The 22631-nt window shown below is 45.9% G+C and overlaps 1 protein-coding gene across 10 annotated transcripts in view; it reads right to left on the bottom strand.

The window, feature by feature from the left end:
* The window catches only part of rapgef6 (Rap guanine nucleotide exchange factor (GEF) 6), a 52183-nt gene that overhangs the window by 15235 nt on the left and 14317 nt on the right, over window positions 1-22631 (bottom strand). For 8 of the 10 annotated variants that reach the window (XM_019869579.1, XM_019869584.1, XM_019869585.1 and 5 more), the window contains 7 exons: window positions 20471-20540; window positions 18267-18407; window positions 17125-17142; window positions 1788-1919; window positions 547-727; window positions 259-395; window positions 26-184 (listed from right to left, as the gene is read on the bottom strand). In XM_019869579.1, coding sequence (XP_019725138.1) covers window positions 26-184; window positions 259-395; window positions 547-727; window positions 1788-1919; window positions 17125-17142; window positions 18267-18407; window positions 20471-20540 — 838 coding nt within the window. Of the gene's footprint in view, window positions 1-25; window positions 185-258; window positions 396-546; window positions 728-1787; window positions 1920-2927; window positions 3096-10487; window positions 11000-17124; window positions 17143-18266; window positions 18408-20470; window positions 20541-22631 lie in introns of those variants that run through there. The other 2 variants (XM_019869588.1, XM_019869587.1) reach the window with 2 other exon arrangements.

Genomic DNA, 22631 nt, shown 5'->3' with positions numbered 1-22631 from the left:
GGGGGGGAATTACATTCACTCTTACCTGGCAGTCGTCCCCTTTGGTGCGCACCTCCCCGTTCATGTACTGCTTTTCCAGCGAGGCCGAGATACCGAAGCTGTTGCCCATGCACAACATCTCCGCCCTGCCCTCGGGGCGACCGATCTCCACCGCCCCGTTCAGGATGACGTACCACAGGTCCAGCTTCAAGGTGGAGGGGAAACACGGATGACATCATCGTCCATGTAACGGCGGCGAGCTGCCATTTCGGTTCTGACCTCCTGCTTGTCGTGCAGAATGACGGTGCCGGCCTGCTCGACCACCTCGAACACCATCACGCTGCACAGCTCCCGACGCACCGACATGGTCATGTTGGCGAAGGCTGGCAGCTGGTGCATAAACTCGAGCAGTTGCTCTGGGTGGACAGAACGACAAATGTGCGACATTAGAGTTGTCCGGAACGTGAAATATGTAAATATGGTACATTCAAGTTGCATTAAATACGATTGAAATATGATGTAGAGTTGTTTTGAGATCACATCATTTTATTGGTCGCATTGACTGACCGATGTCGTCGTCGTTGCGGTCGGCCGGGTCTTTTTCCAGACACTCGCGCACAAGGTCTCGGCCCAGCAGCGCATCCGAGGCTCTCTCCAGGTCCTCATCCTCCTCTTCCTCCTCCTCGCTGTCCACGGGAGCCTCGGGAAGGCCGGACAGGTCCACGTCGCCCGGTTCGCTCTCTGTGGCCTGGGGGAGGACGATTTCCAGATCCAATGCTTGTGAATAAATAAACTCTCCTTGTACTTTTTCTGGTATTTTTTTTTCTTTCTTCAAATGGGATTGAATTCTGCCTAGCGACAAGCGACCACAAGTACTTCACACCCCTTTTCTTCGGGACAGCGCCTTACCGGATGGCGCTGTGGAGAGGGGAAAAAAAGTGTTTGCTTCTGCTCTTTCTGTCGCATCTCCTTGTCCGTTTTCTGCCGCGTTAATGCCAGCAAATGAAAAGGCAAACTAACGGCTAAGAAAACCTCCCTGGTGGAGGTAACAACCACTATTAGGAGGCCATTAACACCGCTTACGTCCCTCGGCGGGGCTTCCGCATTGATTGCGGCATCTCATTAGCTGCAAAGTTTTCAGCAAGATAAAATGCCACAGAGATTAAAAATATCTATGGGATTAAATTTGGCGAATAAAGGTGTTCTGAAGGGATTTGAATGATTCAAGACATGTTTTGTTTTTCCGTATGATTGATTTGGATTAGCCGTGACAATGACAACGCTCAGGAGGAGCTGGAGAACACTCCATGGAGAGGCGTGGACTCGGTTTGGAGAAGGTCAGGGCTATTTCCTGCGTCAGACCTTTGAGCCACCGCAGGAAGTAGCCTGTGACGAGCGAATAATTAGCCTGAGGGAGGATTACATGGGCGAGGGGAGGTAAGCGGCGCCCGCGCTCGATCGATAAAAATTATTCAATATGATGGCGCGTTAAGAGTTGTATGGCGCGATAAATATGATGCATTGCACATTCCAGTTGGAGAGAAGATTCAATATGATCTACTTGTACATTAGCGTGGCATGGAAGACAAAATATGGTCTCAATATGAGAGACTACAGTTGTATACAGCGCATTAAATCTGATGTGTGCCACGTCTCAGTCATATGGAAATGTTAAGATGTAAATGTGGTATACTAGACTTGTATGGAACATTAAATATGTGATAGGATGTCGCTATATTAAGAGCGATGCAGACAATCAATATGATAAGTTTCCATTCATCTGGCGCCGCCGCCGGACTATCCCCCACCTGGTAGATGTCCGACAGGCTGCTGCTGCCCGAGTCGCTGGCGATGCTGCAGCCCGACTGGCTGGCGGGCACGTGCATCACCTGCTGGTGGGCGTGGTCCGTCAAATGCATCTTATTGAGGTCGGCAGGAAGCTGCGCAGACACACAGGAAGGAAAGGAAGCAGGCGGTGTGAGATGATGATCAGGTGTTGCAAGTTATGGTTTTTTTGTTTTTTTAAAATGTACCATAAAAATAAGACGTAAACCACAATCAGAAGAGAGTGCGCACACTTTATCGAGCAGCGAGATAACACGTTTCACTGTAAACGACGAGACCGCGTACGCCGCAGTCTGCTCTGTGCAAGCTCTCCTTTGCAGTGGTCGTTTCTGCACTGACTCGGCACACCGAGAGCTGTTCCTAATGTGTGTGTGTGTCCCTTGTGGCGTAAGAAATGAGGCGGTCAAAATGTTAAAAAGACTTCCTCGTCCTCCACATTCATACGGAGCAACTGCTGCTCCTTAAAGGGCGAGCACATACTGGATACACACACAAGGGCGGAATTAGGCATGCAATTATTTATTTATTTTTGTCCAGTAATTCAGCCCTCCTTTTAAAAAAAAAAATCGCTGTGATTGGTTAGCTAAAATGTATTGATATATTTTTGTTATTGGTTCATCTAATTAAATAATTTCCCACTCTAATTGTTGATTAAAAAAAAAGAGTAATTGTTTTCTTAATAGCTATTAATTAAGAAACAATACAATATAGAAAATGAATGATTTTATTGAAATAATTGTAAATAAAATGATGAGCTATAACAAAAAAAAAATGTAAGTACCCGTGATTGTTGATTTCAATAGAAAATGGGTTCATTCATTGCAATACAATACAACGCAATGTAAAAAACTGTGCCCGCATTATTTTTCACCGACGTGCAAAACGCAACAACATTTGTAAAAGAAACAATTTTACAAAGAATTCAATTTCAGAACAAGCACGGATGACTATTTTCTTGCTCAATTGAAATTGATTTGACATTTACCTTTCACCCTCATCTCCAAACGACCGAGCCCATCTGTCGCGCTTTCGAGACCAACTAAGCCCAAAAAAATGTGCCCAGCCTTGGATTCGGGAATCCACTCCGTTAAGTGACATCTTACCAATTTGGATCGCGGTAGCGCCAAGGTGAGCGAGGCCGTCCTCCGGCGACACCGCGCCAACCCGCACCAAGCGTCCTCCATCCACAAGCCACCCAAACGCCCGCGACATCCAACAACAAGCCGAGATGGAACAGGGTGGGGAAACCACTGTGCCACTATGAAATATTAACCACTTGGTGCCCCCCCACCCCCAACCCACACCCTTCCTTCAGTGCTCCCCTCTAACTGTTGTACGGGACCCCTGACCCCATATGCGGGGATTAAGTGCACCCTTTAATTGTACCTTTGGCTGAGGCAAAAAAATAAAACACACAGTCATGGTTTACATTTGGGTTGTTTTTGAAAATGGAAGTGAGCCCCGTGGGTGCCTTCCGACTCCATTTCGCACCCCTGACTTAATCCCCACGCACACGGTTACACTTTCTTTCTCCCCTGGGGGAATGTTGGCAGGTGGCTGTGTGGGGGCGGGGGTCTCCATATTCTCCTCATGCATTAAGGATGAGAGTCGGTAGATGAAATATAAATGTGTCAGCTTCCCTCAGCTGTACAATTACATCAAGTCAACATGGGAGGATGGAAGGACGCGTGGGGGGGGTGGGGGGGTGGAACGCGACGCCGTCAATCCCAGAAAACAACACTGTATGCGCTTATGACGTGTATGTAAGTTTGTTTACGTCGATGGCAATAAATTACAAGTAGGAATGACAGACCCGAAGCGTCAATCAAAAAAACTGGATTCATCCGGAAGTCAACAATCACTCATAACATGCCTGGGCTATGTAAGATTCAGGTTGAAGGAATTTGTGACAGCTGTTTCCGTCGATTTGACATTTTACGAGTCTTCTGGTTTCACCCCAAAGTCTCGCGCCGCGAGCGTTTCACTCAGTCCAGACTTGTAAGCAGTTTAAGGGATTTGTTACAGGTCCCGTTTCGGGATTCCCAAGTGTTGCGGCGCGAGGTGCCAACGCAGCTGAGTCAATACGGGCGCGCTGACAAGAGAGTCCGCTCGCCGGCTGGCCACCTGCCGTGACCACGCTTGGCCCGTAGGGGTCAGCACACAGCCAACCAACATCCTTTCACGGCGTAAAATGAATGGACTCTTGCCACCAAGGCGTGTTCTGCAAACACTCAAATCCAACATCAGACTTGAATCAAAATAGTGTCGACTTGACTAGTCCTCCCGCATTTTCCATCGCCGCAATGCTTCGTCGCCTCGTCTGTCTACGGCGGTCAGTCATTTGACGTCTTCGGCAGTTTACTGTCAGACAGTCTTTCCTCCTCTTGCTGACATTTTCACACACACCCCACCCCCACCCCCTGAAAACCTGAATTATGGATGAAGTGTGCCGCCGCCGCCGTGTAACTTTGCATCAGAGATGAGGGGGGGGGGGGGGGGGGGGGGGGAAGCCTCCGTGCGCCACCAAAACATAAGACGGCAAAACGGCGTCCGAGCACCCGTGTCCGAGGTTTGACGGGTGGGGAATTTTTATGGCACGTATGAATCCGCAGAAGAGCGAGTGTGGATTGATGCAGAGCTGCAAGAAATGAAGATTAAAAAAAAAAAAAAAAAAACATAAGGATTCCAATTTCCGACCGCGGTGCCGAGCTTCCTCGTCTATCTCTCGTGTGCGAACGAGCAAAGTCATTCAAGGCAGCGTGGGAGAAGATGGAAGTTCTGAACGGCACCTTTATCAATGTATCAGTTGTAATTCGGACACGATGGACTGCTTTGAGGTACAACTGGATGACTTCAATGTGCTTTTTTTTTTCATATTATTGAGCATTAACGCGGGTCCAGATCCGGTTGGAAAATCTTTAGTATCAGGTCTGTGTGTTGGGGGTTATTATGACACCGGAGTATTTCTCAGCTGCTCGATTATTTTAGCAGTACGCAGATCAAATATATCTTGGCAAGCAACCAAAGACGATATTAAAAAGCGTACGAACAAGCAACCCCACGTGTAAAAGTTATTCGGCTTTCATGCTTTATTGTCTAGTCGTCGAACCTTACTGGCAGGCTTGGTGCGTCTGAGCAATGGGACAAAATCTGAAGTTTGTTTTTGAAGGAGCCGCCGCAAATGAACAAAACGATCCTGAAATGGTCGCTTGGAACCAAAGTGGCAGACTTACTGTGCCTCTCCATTCCTCAACCATTCCATTTATTTCAGTCGCACGGGTTGAGAAATATGTTGGAACGCAACCAACGGCAAGACTTAAAGCCGGGCGCCCCCGCGCAAAAGTTATTCCAGTTTCATGTTTTATTGCGAGTCGTCTAAACTTTGCCGACACACTCCGTGGACAAGCCGCAAAAGGAAACGTAAACATTTTCCGCAGTTTGGGCGCTCAATTTGTCTAGCATGGGCCGCATGGTTTAAATTTGATTGCGTTGTGATAAACAGCTCGAGGACGGAAATTCAGACTTCCCTCGTCTTTTCGGGCACGTCTTCTCGAGACATTTTTGTGGTCTTGCTCATGACAGACATGCCTACCAAATTTCATGTTGCGAAGTCAATCACGGAATTCCTCATCTCCAAAAATTTGCTGCGCAACAGTAGCGGCATGATGAATGGGATTCGGGAGGTTGAATTTATCAGAAGAATGTTGCGGGTTTTAACGATTTATGCTGAACTGGATTAAGTACTGCAAACGGGCGGGTAAATCCCCCCCAGCGGGGCCGTGGCTCGCCATCAAAATAAACGCCCCCACCTGTGGAGAGGGTAGGACGCCAAAGTCACTTTCAGTTGGCGGGGATTTGCCAACTTACTCTTTGTTTGGCCCCCTGAGAAAGGTGCGCCAGCCCGGTACGTAACATTCTGAACAGATGCTTCCTGCTCCACGCAGCATCGATACCGCAAAGAGTCCAGGGGCCGGTTGAGGGGCTGTTTTTTGTTCAAAATGTTCCCCAAAAACAGCCCAGTCTGGGCAGACAATAAATCACCGACATGGCTGGGCAGAACAGGAAATTAACTTTTGTGTAGGGAGTCAATTTGGCAGTTTTCACACGTTTCTCAGCCACGCAGAGGCGAGTCAAACTAACGAGCCGATAAGATGGTTCTTTTGTTGTTCTTGAGCTGCTTTTGATGTGAATCTTGAGGGTTCAAGTTGAACCTACATTGAGCCATTCATGGATTCACAGGTACGTCCTGTGACCTTTGTCCACACCCCAAGTATGGTGCCAGGTTCAAAGTCACTTGGCCAAGCCTAAATTTTGTCTCCAAAGTCAAGAGGACAAATTATGATTCAGTGGAACGGAAAGTTCTCGCCGAGCCTAGACTGACTCATGAATTGAATCATCTTTGTCCCCGAATGCATCGGCGGGTTCAAAGTCGCTCGGACAGGCTCAAGTTTTGTGCGGTGTCTTCATAAGGAGGACAAATTAACGCTTTCGGGGACAGCGGTTACTACAGTGGACAGCTTATCATGTCGTCAGGTTACAGGGCGCGTGAAAGATTTAGGATGAACAGAAGTTTCTAATCCCACCTAGAACGATCCATACATTGATGAAGAGGCATCTCCTTCGACTGTTGACAAGTACACCGGCAAGTTCAAGGTCTTTTGGACAAGCTCAAATGTGTCCACAAAAATAAAAGTCAGATTCGGGGACAGTTACGGGTTCTAGTCCAATCCAGATTGATCGATGCATTGATTAAGAGATGTGTCCCGAACACCTTTGTCACGCCACAAGTGCATCGTGTATTAATAAGTAGTGGGAGGGGGGGGCTTCGAGTTCAGCCTCAGATGAATCCATCCAAACATAATTGAGCTGTCCCATCTCGTATTCATTAACAGCCTCGCAAACAATCCGCTAAAGACTCTGTGGATGAGCAGCGTTGAATCAATAACAAGGAGATAAAAGGACTACGTGAAATGGAGGGGGGGAGGGAGGAGGTGGGTGCGTCATCATCAAGTGTCAAGGTCAGAGTGGGGACCGTTTTTGAGTGGGTTAAGGTCATGTCATAGGGGGCGGGCGGTGTGATTTATGAGCACAAGTACGGGAAGTCTGCTTCCATTATAGCCACGTCGTTTGATTTCAGTGTCCATCGAAGGTTTTTTTTTTTTTTTTTCACCACTGTTGTAGTCTACTTGCATCAAGGCCAAATGCAGGGGTATCAGATGGGGCAAATTGAAGACCTAAGGGGCAAGTTCAACTGTGGTTGAAGTATTGTCTGTCAATACAAAGCCAATTAAAGCGTATTGTTAATATTGTGTTTATTTTCACAGAGTCCGACGGATGTCTTTTTTTGTTTTGTTTTGGCCTTGGCTAAGATTTGTTTGTGTTGTTTTTAAAAAAAATAAAAAATAAAAAATAAAACACAGAAGGTAAGCTTAATCGGCTCTGTGAGCTTTACAGTCGTAATTGATGAGTGGTGGTAGGCGATCCGGACACTGCCTGGGTCTCCTTCGACTGTTGACAAGTACACCGGCAAGTTCAAGGTCTTTTGGACAAGCTCAAATGTGTCCACAAAAATAAAAGTCAGATTCGGGGACAGTTACGGGTTCTAGTCCAATCCAGATTGATCGATGCATTGATTAAGAGATGTGTCCCGAACACCTTTGTCACGCCACAAGTGCATCGTGTATTAATAAGTAGTGGGAGGGGGGGGCTTCGAGTTCAGCCTCAGATGAATCCATCCAAACATAATTGAGCTGTCCCATCTCGTATTCATTAACAGCCTCGCAAACAATCCGCTAAAGACTCTGTGGATGAGCAGCGTTGAATCAATAACAAGGAGATAAAAGGACTACGTGAAATGGAGGGGGGGAGGGAGGAGGTGGGTGCGTCATCATCAAGTGTCAAGGTCAGAGTGGGGACCGTTTTTGAGTGGGTTAAGGTCATGTCATAGGGGGCGGGCGGTGTGATTTATGAGCACAAGTACGGGAAGTCTGCTTCCATTATAGCCACGTCGTTTGATTTCAGTGTCCATCGAAGGTTTTTTTTTTTTTTTTTCACCACTGTTGTAGTCTACTTGCATCAAGGCCAAATGCAGGGGTATCAGATGGGGCAAATTGAAGACCTAAGGGGCAAGTTCAACTGTGGTTGAAGTATTGTCTGTCAATACAAAGCCAATTAAAGCGTATTGTTAATATTGTGTTTATTTTCACAGAGTCCGACGGATGTCTTTTTTTGTTTTGTTTTGGCCTTGGCTAAGATTTGTTTGTGTTGTTTTTAAAAAAAATAAAAAATAAAAAATAAAACACAGAAGGTAAGCTTAATCGGCTCTGTGAGCTTTACAGTCGTAATTGATGAGTGGTGGTAGGCGATCCGGACACTGCCTGGGTGTAACGTGACCCGCATTGATCATCTTCGCCACAACTTCCTGTGCATTTGAGCTTCCAGACAACGTCCCCGCGGCAGCTCCGATAAGCTCTCACTCGTCCCCTCACATGTGGCAGGGGTATGAGGAGGCGGTGGCGAGGGGGCATCCCTCTCATGAGGGTCTTATCTGACTCCCACCCTCAAGCCATGCCCCCCCCCCTCAAGCTTATATTTCATGGCTCAAAGGCCACATTAGCTGGCGTCACGTCAGTCTATCAATCAGGATGTCAACCGGCCCGAGGCCGACTCGAGGCCATGACATCATCTGGCAAAGATCGCCGTCTTGTGGCACCACCTCCCCCCTAAAAAATAAATATGGCACATTTTTCAGTCTGTTTGCTCTGTTGATGATGCGCAAGACTGCTTGGGCTCACATGGCAAGAAAACAAAACAAACCAAAAAAAAAAAAAAAAAAAAAACAGCAACACATGTATGAACCAGCCCATGTGGCTTTTTTTTTTTTTTTTAAACAAGATCCGTACGGTTCTATTTCTTCCCAGAGGAATTTCTTCCACACCAAACGTGGTCAGACATTTCTTTGCGGGTGGGAGCACAGTCTTGCTGGAATAGCAAATGACTTCCCCGAAAGACAAAATGTCAAAAATATCTTGCAAAGACGATGAATGATTATTGAGGGGTAACTTTGGGTTCAAGAGAGATCCCCAATTAGCCCGTCGACCTATTTGGATACTGCAGTCACTATGCCCGCGCGGCAGTCCGTCCATCACGCCGACGCGCCTGCCCTGGCACCAAATCCATCAAGCTGTCTATGTCTGGCTAATTAGCAGCCGACGAAGCCCCTTTGCTATTCCTCGCGGCGCAGACACAACACGCATCAAACGCCGCTTCTTGAACAGTAGCCTCCAAACTAGTTTACTTTGGAGGCAGGAAATTTGATACACGTCTTTCAACTTAAGTCTCCAGATTTTTTTTCCCGATTGCAATTTTAACCTACTTAATTGCTTGGAGGCGGAGCATGCAAACACAGCCTGATGATTGGCCGTAAAACAAAGAAAGCACGACCAAACATGGATTCAAATTTGGGTCAGGTTCTAAGGATTCCGTTATCATCTGAAATCCGAGCTGTGCAGAACGTGTGAGAGACGATGCGCTGGAACATCGGTGATAATTGGTGCAGTGGAAAGATAGCTCGTGTGAAGACGGAGATGATGCTTGGAAAGACACGAAGCACCGGAAAAGTGAGGGAAACACCTAAAGAGGTGATGCGATTGTACACGGTGATGAACTGAGGTGGCAGTCAAAACGCATTCATTTCATCGGACGTTTGTGAGCCTGAAGTGGAGTGCATCTGCACTTGTTATGTGGGCAAGACAACTGTGTGAGAGGAAATGAGTTTCAAAATGACTGACAGAGCCTTCAAGTTGTGGAAATCAAATGTCTCCAGTGGTTAACTGAGCCACAATCAATCGTGGTGTTGACTTGAGTTCCATGTTGTATGGTTGAGCATCCAAACTGCGCCAACACGCTCGCGTCCGCACGCAAAAAAAATGTTTTTGCTTCAAACCCCACCTCCTGTGGGGTTTGAAGGAATGGCTTTTTGAGACTCTTTTTGGAGGTCATGGCTAGTAAATGTCATGTAGCTCAAGGAATCTGGCTGAATTTTCCAAATATTCCAGTATATTCCCTTGGAAATGGGCAAACTAAAGACGCTAAAATGACTGCTTCAAATCAAAATGGCAGACTCGGTGTGTCTTTTTTGGGAATTCTTTTGACTTTTTATGTGGGTAAACCCATGACAGATATACTAACCAAATTTCATGTTGCATTCAAAAATATATCAATTTTTGGGGGGTGATGTTCTTTACACACGGGAACTGAAGTGACATAAAAGTCCCCAAATTCCGGAATATTCTATTGAATGAGGGTAGAGAAAAGATCTAGAAAATCCATGAGAAATTGTAACTGTCTATCGGTGCCACAAGGCGGAGGCAAAGCACTACTTTTGTCTAAATGAAACTCCTCAACTCACCATGATGTCGCAAGATGACACCAAAGATTTTTTTTTTAACTTCTTTGGCCATGAGTACAAAAAGCGCAAATGACTATGAATATGTAAAAAAAAAAATACACCCAAAAAAAAAAAAAAACAATCAAAGATTACGCGAATTTCCAAAAGTAGAATTGCACATGCGCGAGCGTTCAGTGTTTCAATGACCCACGAAAAGGGAAGCCAAACACACACGCGTATTCACACAGTCAATGGGCATTACGACATGGCTTACTTTGGAGGACCACGGCTGCAAGCAGTTGGCATAGCAACGGACCAGGAAAGCCATCTCGCCGACCGATGGGAGGAGGAGGAGGGAAGTTCCCCCTCGTTCTTCCAAAGATGGTGAAAATTTTTTTTAAAAAGCACCGGATGAGATTGAAACCCCACAGAAATCCTTTTTGCAATCTTCCCTGCGGTCAAGTCACTTGGCTCAGAGTGCCCCTTCCTCGCCGTCAAACTCACGCCGTAACTCCGTAAGCCTGCCGGCATGTCTCCATGGCCGGCTGCCGATCCCCCAACGCTAGATTCCTCCCTGCAACGTTGGGCTACGCCACGTCCCCGGCCACTTTCATACTGGCATTCCTACGCTTTTTTTGGGGGGGTTCGGGGGAGGCTTTGATACGCACGCCGAGCCGGGCTGGGATGCTGTGCTGCCGTGTGCCGGGGTCGCTAATGAGCTAGCGGTAGAGGGAGGGAGGAGAGGGAATCCAGCTGAAAAAGAATGACATCACCTGTATAGCAAGCGAGCGAGCGAGCGAGGGAAGGAGAGAGAGAGAGAGAGAGAGAGAGAGAGAGAGAGAGAGAGAGAGAGAGGGGGGGGGCATGGGGGAACTGCATTAGATGTATTGGCTGGCCAGGAAAAGGGAGCATCTTTATTGATCGGTAATATAAAGCTATTGAGTCGATTGAGGCATACCCCCCTCGTGCACCCACCCCCACCAAAAAGCCACTCCCCTTTTATGCATAAATTACAAAAAAGGGAAAAAAAAAAGAGGGGGTGGTTCTCCCACCCGCCAACAGCTCCCTTTTCCTGCCTTTTTGCTTGGACAGATGCTGGCACGAAAAGAGGGTGGGGGGGGAGTGGCACGAAAAGGGGGGGGGGGGGGGGGTGCGGTGGGTGAAATTGGGCTTTCCCCCTTTCCTCCTCATACTGTATAAACCAATGAATGACCCTTTTGGCAAAACCTGGTCTCGTTTTAAGGATTAGTATTAGTTCAGACATTTTGCAGCTAACGTTAGCCTAGACGAGGGGGAGGCTTTATTAGAAGAAATGCGCACAGTCACAGAGTGCAGCGATGACAACTTTTGTGTTCAGATTGTTTTTAGCATTAGCGTTGGTGCAGTGAGTGCCATCAGCTAACGTTCGCATTAAGCCTTCACATGCGAGCGAGGCCAGTTTGTGAGAAGACACGCTCGGTCACGCACGCAGCGAAGGGATGCATGCGGCTCTGTTGTTTGACTGATTTATTTTAGCATGAGCACTATTTTCAGGTGTTAGCTTCAAAAGTTCTGACACGGGCGAGGTGTTAGTTTGTGAGATGGTAAGATTTTATTGTAGGATTAGCAAAGGATATTTTTCTGTCATTCACTCTTTTGCAGATGCAAAAAAAAAAAAAAAAAAAATCTGGAATATTCTGCAAGGATACCATGAGACACTCCTCGTTTTTTTTTTTTTTTATCCAGCATCCATGCATCTCAATTCGTACTCCCTCCGCCCCTCACCAGTGCCAGGGTATGACATCATCTTTTTAGCGGGCGGCCAATGGGAAGCGAGCACATGGAGGCCTGCCTTCGGAGGAGCCAGTGTACACAAGAGAGGCCGAGCAGAGGAGGGATGGAAATAGATGAAGGGGAAAAAAAGATGAATCGAGACACACACAGAGAGAAAGGGGAGGGGGGGGGGCGAGTTTAAAAAATAGATCACACTTAAAAAAAACAAAAAAAAAAAAACAAAAAGACAAAAGGGAGGGGAGAGGACGACTGATTACTCAAATGTGCCACTCCAAAAAGCAAACATTTACATTAGCTAATCCGATTATAACGCACGGACTGGATTAGCTCATGGAAGCGAGGGCCTGTACTGCCTAAACCAATGAGCGCCATCAAAATGAACAGCCATCTTGCTCGCATGTGGCGCGCGAACCCGTGAGAGTTGCAGAAGGTTGCGAATTAAGAATTTCGAGAAGGTGACAAGAAATGCGCCAGATCTCGACTCACAACTACGGAAAGGGCGAGTGCTGGGAAGGAGCCTCACAGTCATGCGCTACCGTGCGATGTGGAGCCAGCTGACTGCTTTTAATTAGCTAGACGGGACTGATTAAAACGCACGGACACACACACGCGCGCGCAGACACATACACACGCTCTCAGTATGGCTAAGAGCATGTGGGGAATTGGGACATATGACCGCCATGCGTTTCTGCCATTTTCGGGTTCCCGTCTTCAAGTACCGCAATTTTCAATTCCATTCCTGTTACGTACATCTTTCGACGCCATTTTTTTGTTGTCGTGGTTTTTGGTCGAACACTCGCCTCATGTGACAACACAAGCACACATCCATCCCCACATGCATGCACAGAGTTCCAGGAAGTGTTTCCTGTGCGACGCGCATCCGGTTTGTGAGGTGCAGTCGGCGCCCTCAAAACATTGTCGCCTTTTCTTCCTCTGTCCTATTTTTGTGTTCGCGGAACCACATACTTGAGGTGCGCTTTCACTAGGTTGGGACATCTAAAGTGCAACGGTGTGCGACTTTATGATCGTCAAAATGTCAATACGACATGTGTGACCACTATCGCCGAAAAATAAAGAAATAAATAAACTATTGGCTGTTTTTGCGCTCGGGCCAACGTTATATAACAGTATTGCTTTGTTGCCATCTGTTGGCCTCATGGTGCCAGAGGAATACCTTGGAGTGAGTTGAGGAGTTTCGTTCAGAAATAAGTAGTGCTGAAACCAACCGATGTTGGTAGGAAAAAAAAAAATAACACTTTTATTTTGTGATGAGTCTAATCTTTCATTTGGAAGTCATCGTACACAATATTCTGTGAGCCAGTCGGAATACAATACATCTTTATTTCGAAGCGCTTTGACAGTGCTCTCAATTGGCTGGCACTCAATTGGTTTTCCTCTTTAAAAAAAAAATAATAATAAATGACATGCACTGAAAGAGTTAAGTGTGACAGAAGCCTCAATCACAGCCGTGACGTGACATAGCACGGGGGAATTTTTGGCCTTCAAACCGAAACTGTGCTAATTTGACAGCAAAAAGTCATACATTTTCCCCTCAAATGGCAATCGAGGGGATCTTGTGAAAGCATTTGTTCCATCAGAAAAAAAAAAAAAAGCACGTAAACACGCCATCGGATGTTGCACGTTTGTAGCGTGTGTGGCGCAGGGCAGGAATTCCTGCCATTTCAAGCGGGGGCCCTTCCCTTCCTGTCGCCCCCGCGACAAAAACAAGACAAAAATGTATCCCTGGCTCACAATCGCCATAAACCAGGTGGAGGTCCTTTTAAATGGCAAGATGGAGGATTAGCCAACGGAGGGAGGAAGAAGAAGAAGAAGAGGAGGGGGAGGAGGAGGAGGAGGAGGAGGAGGCTGGAGGGAAGATAGAGAGCGAGTTCACCGAGGTTGTCATCTCGGTGCTGCTGATGTCATCCCTAAAGTTAGCAGCAGCAAACCTGTACTGTACAGGCGAAAGACACTCAGCAATGCAACGCCTGCACGCCTCATGCCACCCAAGTGCTTGGAGGAACGGCAAAGGAACGGATGCTTTGCCCGCTTCAGCGATTGAGTCAAGATCGTCAAAAACAAATCGATTTTGTGGCAAAAACGAGTCAAGAATTTGGGCCAGGGAAGAGCCGCCTCCGGACCAGGATCGCGCTTTGCCCGTACCCCAAACCTAACTCAAACCACATCAAGATCTTTCGTCCTTCCCGCTATACCGTCACCTTCGAGTGCTCAAACGGATCTCGGGGCGAGTCAATCAATCTAGTCTGGATTCCCTTTTCCATCTCAGTCACCTTGGGCTCTCGCATTTCACTTTTTTTTTTAATCCTCAATCATATATTTTAATAGTTTCTCTAACCCTGCTTTTGCCGCAGTCCCTTTTCCCCCCCATCATGTCTGTGTTTGCACTAAACCCTTCAGTTTGTCCTTTAAGGCGTCCTACCACCTTCGGAAAAACGCTTCTTCTCCAACATGAGAGACTGATGGGCCAAAATGAGGAAAAAAATATATATGGTGAGAGAATCAGAAAATGCAAAGCCACAACAAGAACACGATGGGCCAATAGTTTCGATCCAGAAAAAAATTGCGTTTCCTTATCTCTGCAAAAATACGCTCGGCGTGAAAGTATTTTTATTTTTATTTTTAAATACGCTCGGCGTGAAAGTATTTTATTTATTTATTTTTTTAAATGAAGTATTGCAGGAGTCTCTCATATTACCCTTCTCTCCGATTCTCCCGCAGGACCTTCGACAAAGTCCCTCAGGCGGAGCCCGCTATCCGGGACCAGAGATGAGCGACGGAATGGACTGCCCCCTCAAGACTTCAAATCAAGCCTGAGCGGACCAGGACATTGCATTTTTTTTTTTTTTTTTTTTTAATAAGCTTATACCATCTGCAATAATAACTGCGCTGTGGTGGTGAACCATCACGGAAACCTTCCCGCCGGTGACTTCCAGAGCCTTCAAGTCAGGAGATGATGCAGATGTTGTGAGTCACACCGATACATAATTGAACCTGAAATCTAATCTCGTGATTTGTAGATAACCCGAGCCTTGACGTCGCATGGTTCGCTCAAGCTAAATGTGATGGCAAGCCCGCATGAGTCAACAAGGCAATGGAAACAAAAGGAAAAAAAAGGTTATCTGAAGAGCTTCCATGTTCTAAAAATCGGGGGGAAAATATGGGATCGTTCATGACAAGGTCTGACAAATAAATAAAAATGGAGATTTATGACACGACAACAATCCTGAAACGTCGAAGGCGGTAAGTCGGATTTATTTGCAGGGATGTTTGATATCGCTTTTGTTCTTGCAACTTTCTAAGGTGTGTGTGAATGAAGTTATTGGGGGGTGGGGGGGTGTATATCCATGTTGAGCCCCCATAGTTTTTTTTGCATTTTACAGGGTAAAAGGAGAAAATGACAGGCCAGAATAAAAATAATAATAATAATTACAATAATAACAACTAGCCAAAAATAAGGAAATAATGGACCAAAGCGGACAACTGTCAGGCCAAAGCAAAAATCAACGTCAATCTGAGAAAATGACAGGACAAAACGACCTCAGCCGAATTGAACCCCCCCCAAGGGACAAAAGACAGAGTGTCTCGACTTGTGCCAACCTCGTCTACCTCCGAGTGGCAGGTGATGCAACAAACGTCTGAGTGGGGTTAAGAAAATTCTGACATTTTGCCTTACGACACAGGAAGCGAGCGAACCACACAAGCATGAACGTTTCCACTGGGGTGGGCGTGCTGAACTCGACACAGAGGGGGCGGCGAATGAACCCCGGTGCACCCTCTGCTAGTTTCCCCACGCAAAAAAAGCAAATCCAATTCCGGATTGGACAATTCAAAGCGCCCATGTGCAGACTTCCTCTTAGATGAACGATCTCGGGAATGAGAACCCCCCCCCCCTTCTAGCTTCTTTCTTTCCCCCCTGCAGGCAAACGAGCTGATGGCTTCATCCATCTGGCTCTGGCTCACTCGCTCTATTGAACGCCGTAACCCGGTAAGGTCCCCGGTGTCTTAATAAAGTCTGCGTCTGTGTGCTAAACTCAAGCGAGTGAAGCTAATAGGCCGGTTGGAAACCGCGGTTAAAAAAAAAACAAAAAAAAAAAAACGGCGTGTGGTCTTTACTTACTGAAACTGCAATGACATTTCAGTGGACTTGAAAATACCGGGTCAGAGCCCAAAAAAATGTTGGGCTCAAATGAGAAAATTACTTGTCAAAACAAAGAACTGACTGGAAAGAAATGAGGAAAAATATTCGCTGGAGCACAAAAATGACACGCCAAAACTAGAAAGGTCACAGGTCAAAAGGACCGGTTTAGATATTCAGCATGTCAAAGCCTCGCAGATGTTGATCAAATTCACCAAAATTCTGAACAGAGACGGATTCATTGATTCATCACGCTCGTCAAGTCATGAGAAATTAGTTCATAGGGACGCCAGCAAACGCGCCGCAAACCACAGAATGAATCTCCGCGCCATGTTACCAGAGCGGCATTGGCGAATACAACGGGGAGGATCCAACGGCACACCCTGCCCCGCTGTGGGTAGATCTCTTTTCTGGATCAATAGGAATCGATCACAAGCGCAGCGTTGGTTGCAAAGCTGCACACAGATTCTGAGATTTCAGGGCGAAAAAAATACGCACCAAGGCTGGAAAAGACCAAACGGGACCCAAACTGATTCATGGATTCAAAAGGTGACATTCCCCGCTGCCATTCAAGGCCTGCGCATCTCCATTGAGTGCACAGCCGAACCATTAAAGCAAACAGCACAACTAATGGATGGCTGATGTTATTATATCTCGACAACAACAACAACATCCTGTGTCTTTATCTGCCGCGGCGTGTGCAGCGCATTCATCCTCTGCGGACGGTACATTCATACACATACTGTAGACCCGGTACATCGCCACCATGAGAGCGCACACGATGGGCATCCATCCGACAAGAAGCACGCGCTGGAATAATCCCAAAGTCCCAAATGGGAACCTCTTGAAAGCCTTTTCCCAGCATGCATCTGTTCATTCGAACGACAGCGCCGCCCACAGTGGGTTCCTAATAAAACGGGTGGCCGCCTCAAAAAGTTCGACAGGGTTTTGAAAGAGGTGATCAATAAATTCATGGTCCTACCTGGTTGTTGAGATGATCCTGTAGGAGGGGGAAACAAAAGAAGCACAATTAATTTCACACAAGTCACATTCGATTCACGTCATGCTTTTTTTTTTTTTTTTTATGGCATCATATTTGAATTGATGGATTACTTTGAATCGAAAATATGAAAGTTGTGTGACAGTCGTGTGACAACATAACAAAAATAATAATTCCAATTTCTCTATTCACGATGCTCGTCTTATCTGGCCTGATCATGTGGCGACTATAAAACAAACAAGGATGGTACGGATGGCATGAAAACCGACCAGATTCGAACCCAGAACCTCCTAACTGTGAGGCAGACGTGCTCGCCACTACAATCCCGTGATGCCCCACTCTTTTTGCACCAGCCCGCCATTGACCCTGCGGCAGAGGGGGCAGGCTCATTTGCCAGAGACGGACGGACGGACGGACGGGGCTGCCCCCTCAAAACAGGCTCATTTCATCAATCTTGATATTTCGGTGAGGTGGCAGAGGGGGAGGGAATATGTCGCGTTTGTGGAAACTCCCCTGAGCAATTCTCAGCAGCGTGTGTGTGCGTGTCTGTGTGTGCGTGTGCGCATGTGGTGAGCGGCGATTAGCCAAGCCACTAACTGACATGACACACTGATGCTATCAGAGGGAGGGAAAGTTATGCGCGCCTCAAGGCAAAAAAAAAAAAAAAAAAACGCAATATCGGTGACTTCTCGCCAATAAATCGATGGATCGTGACAACAATAATATTGCATCGAAACACAACAAGCAGAGTTATTGCCTTAAAATGTAGGAGACAACTCCACGGACCTTTATTGTTTAACACGGGGATGTTCGATACCACTTTTCTTTTCAGACCGATACCAATATGAGGATTCACTCTTTGAGGACTCACCGGCACCACATTCATGATTGCCTCATCGTGTATCGCGACAGCATCGTATTGTTACTCACCAAAAACCTCAAGAAACATCAAGATTTTCGAACCGAGCTTTACACCTAAGCAGTCGCATTTGGCCTCAGTCCCGCCTTGCGGTGCCCCCGTCTATGATTGTTATTTATCTATTTATTGACTCGTTTTTACTAAATCACTCGTTGCTGTATGGTGATAAGGTATCTCACACCTTAGCATTTAGCCTCAGTCCTACCTTGTATCCGGCGGGTTCTTGGCCGTCCGTGATCAGCTCCCGCTCACCCTTGGGGTTGATCCTGCGGAAGCGCCGGCGGGACCGTCGCTGCGAGCCGTCCCGATGCAGGAAGCCGTCGTCGCCCTCGCCGCCGTTGTCCACCTGCAACACACAGCGGGGACCCTCCTCAGAACGCAAAAAGGACCGCTCCGGCGTCGCTTCGGAGCGGCTGCGCAGGAGAACTTTGGACGGCTCGATGTCCGGAGTGGAATTCTGAGGCGAGGGATCAGAGTTCTGTTTGGTGACTTTGGTTTTCGCCGGCTTAGAATCCACATTGCGATCCTCGTCCTCATCCTTTCGCGCCGTTTCGGCAGCGGGCTCCTGGTTGAAGATCCAGTTCTTCACGAGAACCGACAGCCGGTTCCAGCGCAACCCACTCATCCGGACCACGGGCAGTTAAAAAAAAATAAATAAATAGAAACTTTCAGGGGAAAAAAAATCCGGCCTTTACATCCGAGTTCCGTCCGCTCGACACTTTGCCGAGCCTGCGAGTGGCTCACATGCTCGAGGCCCAGGCGCTTCCTCCAGGAAACGACGCAAACATCCTTCTCACGAGGTGTCGCGGCAGGAAGACGAGAAAAAAAAAAATAGAAAAAAAAAATAGAGCAGATTCCAGAGATCCGCCGAAAACTTCCCAGGAGAGTTTTTGTGCTGGCTGTTGTTGCAGCAGGAATGTGTTTTCTCGGCCGGTTGCGTCAGTCAATGGTGTCATTGTGTCACCACGCGGGAGGAATTTGAAAGACGCAGCACTTAAATGTTGTTTTCGTTCCGCTTTCGTGGAAATGTTGCTTATTGTGAATTTTTTTTTTTTTTTTTTTTTTTGGGGAATCATTTATGAATTGTGTGCGGCTTGTAATACAGTACATGTAGTAATTTCACATCACTTAAGTTATTATTTTCAATGATTTCATATTTATTTGGTAAGCATTACTATTCATGTTTGTATTCTAGTTATTTGTCTTTTTTTTTAAAATCACAGTTATTTGTTAGATCAATTACGATAATTATATTCTGTATATATTTATCTGTTTTTACTCTATTTTATGATCATTTTACATTTTTTTGTTTTATTTAGAATTGATCAAATATGCTTTTATTGTTCGTAATGTTGATAGTTGATACTCTGTTATTGTTGCTGTTATTGCACACACAGCTCTGGGTTTGCTACAACTTGGACGCCACTGCCACCAACAACCACAGTGACGGCCGCGTTATTTGACTGAGTCGCTACAATTTTGCGAATAACGCACTGAAAGGCGCTGACATAGAAGATATGTGAAAATAATGGCTTGGCTCGATAGCTTTACACGCAAAAAGAAAAAAAAAAAAAAAGTCCAGTATGTCCTTTTAATGAGCCTCATGGGACACACTGCATATAATGGGCACGACACTCAGACACCACCCCCCCCCCCACACACACACACACTCGTCTTAAACGGGACCGGACGATAATCTTTCTCTCTCACGAAGCGCAGGACAAAACAATGCATCATGTGACCATCAGCGCGGCTGCAATGTGACCACACTTCCGATTTCCTCATTGAATGCGTGTGCCTGTGTGCATGAGTGCAGGTAAGTGTGTGTGTGTGCGTGTGTCTCATGTCACAACTAAGCATGACCCAAACATGCAAACACACACTTGCCGAAGAATGTCACCTTTGCACCGATATGAGCGGACAATTCCCATGCGGCTAATTAGCCAATTGGCAGGATTTGGGTGAGTCAACATGCTAGCTTTCCCGGTCCGACTGGCCCCCCAAAATAATTTGACGGAAAACTGCTGAATTTATGTTTTGCGCAGTAAATCGGTGTGCCAAAGTTGCCGGGCAATGTAATTCGTGCGGAAAACAGTGATGCGATAAAGTTATGCTACAAAACTGCACTACAAAAATACGAGATGTTACGCTGCAGAATGATGCGACAAAAATTGGACCTGAGTTATCGTAACATTGGATCTTTTTCCTGACAGGGCTGGAATGTCGGTGCAGGTTGTTGTTTTGTTTTTTTTTTTTAAACAAGGAAGTACAAAAAGTAAATGTGATCTGATCTGGAAATCAGCATCTCCGGGAGGAATGTCAGTCACGTTAGACGTGTCAGGAATGCAGACCAAGAGAAAGAAAAAGACAGAGGGAGTCAAAAGAGTTGCCGTGTCTTTCTAGTCTTACCACGATCATTTCTGACGGCTCCAACGTGATGCATTCGCAGCCTCGCCGGCCCCCCAGCTGCTTGCCGAAACTAAAGATGACACACACACATGAACAGAAAGTGTGAACATGAGAGGGAAAATCCAGCTGGAGACCACACACTTGTCAGGCTTTACTTTCACGCAACAAAAAAGTAAAAATACACCAAAGGTATTAAAGGAGTGGGCCACCTTCGGGAATTGTAAAGGGTGAGGAAAAATGTTTTTTTTTTGTTTGTTTTTTTTTTAGTTTATAAAATGTAACCACTCTTTTTTTAGGGGTTGGGTAAACACCACTTTAATCTCGTAATATATTTTTTGCGGCTGTTTTCTAAAGTGCTCAATATAATTGAGTTCTGATTTAAGATTATACATGCCTACGACTGCAACTTTTCATTACAAGAACGGTGATTAAAAAAAAAAAAAAAAAAAAAAACAACTAACTTATGTTTTTTTAATCCCACTTTATTCTCATAGGAGTTCAAATTTTATTTTTAAACAATCTTTATTTAAAAAAAGAATTGATCTAGGGCTAAGACGACCGCTTTTTCTAAAAAAAAAAAAAAAAAAAAAAAAAAAACAGAAAACCCCAACAAACTACCAGTATGACTTTAAAAAAAGTCTTGATTGTTGTATACATGAAAAAAAAAACACTAAAAAAAGAGAAAAACACATCAAGTGTGACCCCAACAAGCGTTTTGGTGTTTTTCTACACGAGCAGCAGCGTACGAGTGTATAAAATGTCACTCAAGCACCACGTCCACATCGCGTTCGCACAATGCCACCTTTTGTCTGCTTTGTGTGATAAGAAAGGGGGCGAAGGGGCAGAGGGGGTGGGGGGTTGGGGGGGGGACCAGCTGAGCGTTTGTCACAAGGATCGAGTTCAATCAGAGTTCGCGGGAAGTTACTGGAAGAGCAAAAATAAAAACAGCAGAATAGATTGTACTGTAAAATAGATACTATAAAAACAGTGCCAATTTTATTTCTTTTTTGGAGATTTTTTTTAAGCAATAATAAGATATACTCTAAAAAAAGAAGCCTACCGTAATTTAATAAACTGTGTTCCCCCTGAAAAAAAAAATCTCAATTATTTAAAAAAAAGGGAAAAAAATCTGAAATTTTGTTCTCATAAAATAACAGTTGTTCCGCCCAAAAAATAAAAATTCATTCTTCAAAAATGACTTTTCTTCCTAAAAAGAAATTAACTTCTAATTCTCGTAAGATAATTGTGTTAAAGTATCTTTTTTTTTCACCTGACTACCTACAAATGCTCCTGACTTGAGTGCAACCCATTTAAACTTGAAATGACAACAGCATAGCGCCTAACCCGTGTAACCGAAAACCGAGCTACATTCCAAGTCAATTTGGAGATTTTTTTTTTTGGTCAAGTTTGGCATTTCAGAAATGCCCACCCTGGTTGAGCGCAACCATTCCCGACGCCAACTGAAGGTGTCCTTTTTCCCTATCGAGTGATGAGATATGCGCATTCAAACTCAAGCACCCGTGTGGGAAAGCCTCGGCTAAAAGTTCAGGTGACCACCCAGGAGAAATGCGGAGGTGACCCAGCAATGCCTGCAGTGTCCCAGGACTTGGGACTTGCGGGCGAGCCCCTCCTCCTGGAAGTCGGGCCGGCTGTTGACAGATGTCTGCGCACCCCAGCGAGGCGAGACCGTCAGAGCTTGCACAAAGTGTCGGCCTGGTGTGTGTCAAATTGGAGGGAACTCACCCTCGAGAATTTTTTGGGGGTTCGATTGCTTACAAATTTTGTAGACTGGATAGATGGATGACGCCAAATTGTGAGAATTTTGCGTAGTTGTCGTTGCGTGTCGGCAGCGCATTATGGTGAGTCTTGATGAATGATGCAAATGTTTTGGGAAAATTCAGCCCCCACGGCAAGTTTTACTCAGCAGCATGAACATTGGTCGACATCATAGGCCCACAAAAAAAAGGCTCACAAAGCCATGCCTAAAAAGGCCCAGAAAGTCTGGCGGTTTGGTTTAAAGCAGATGGGTTTTTTTTTTCCCATTTAATTTTTCCAGTGGTTCTTCAAAGACGAACTCGTACAACAGATTTTGCCCAACTGCCGCCAAATTTGAACCACAACGACAGACAGATGGGAGATGCAAAACTGCGATCCTCATGGG

Source organism: Hippocampus comes, unplaced genomic scaffold, assembly GCF_001891065.2.
Source record: "Hippocampus comes isolate QL1 unplaced genomic scaffold, H_comes_QL1_v1.1 scaffold109, whole genome shotgun sequence".
NCBI classification, from domain to species: domain Eukaryota; kingdom Metazoa; phylum Chordata; class Actinopteri; order Syngnathiformes; family Syngnathidae; genus Hippocampus; species Hippocampus comes.
Note: the sequence above shows the minus strand (reverse complement) of the source record. Positions and strands in the feature narration are given on the sequence as shown.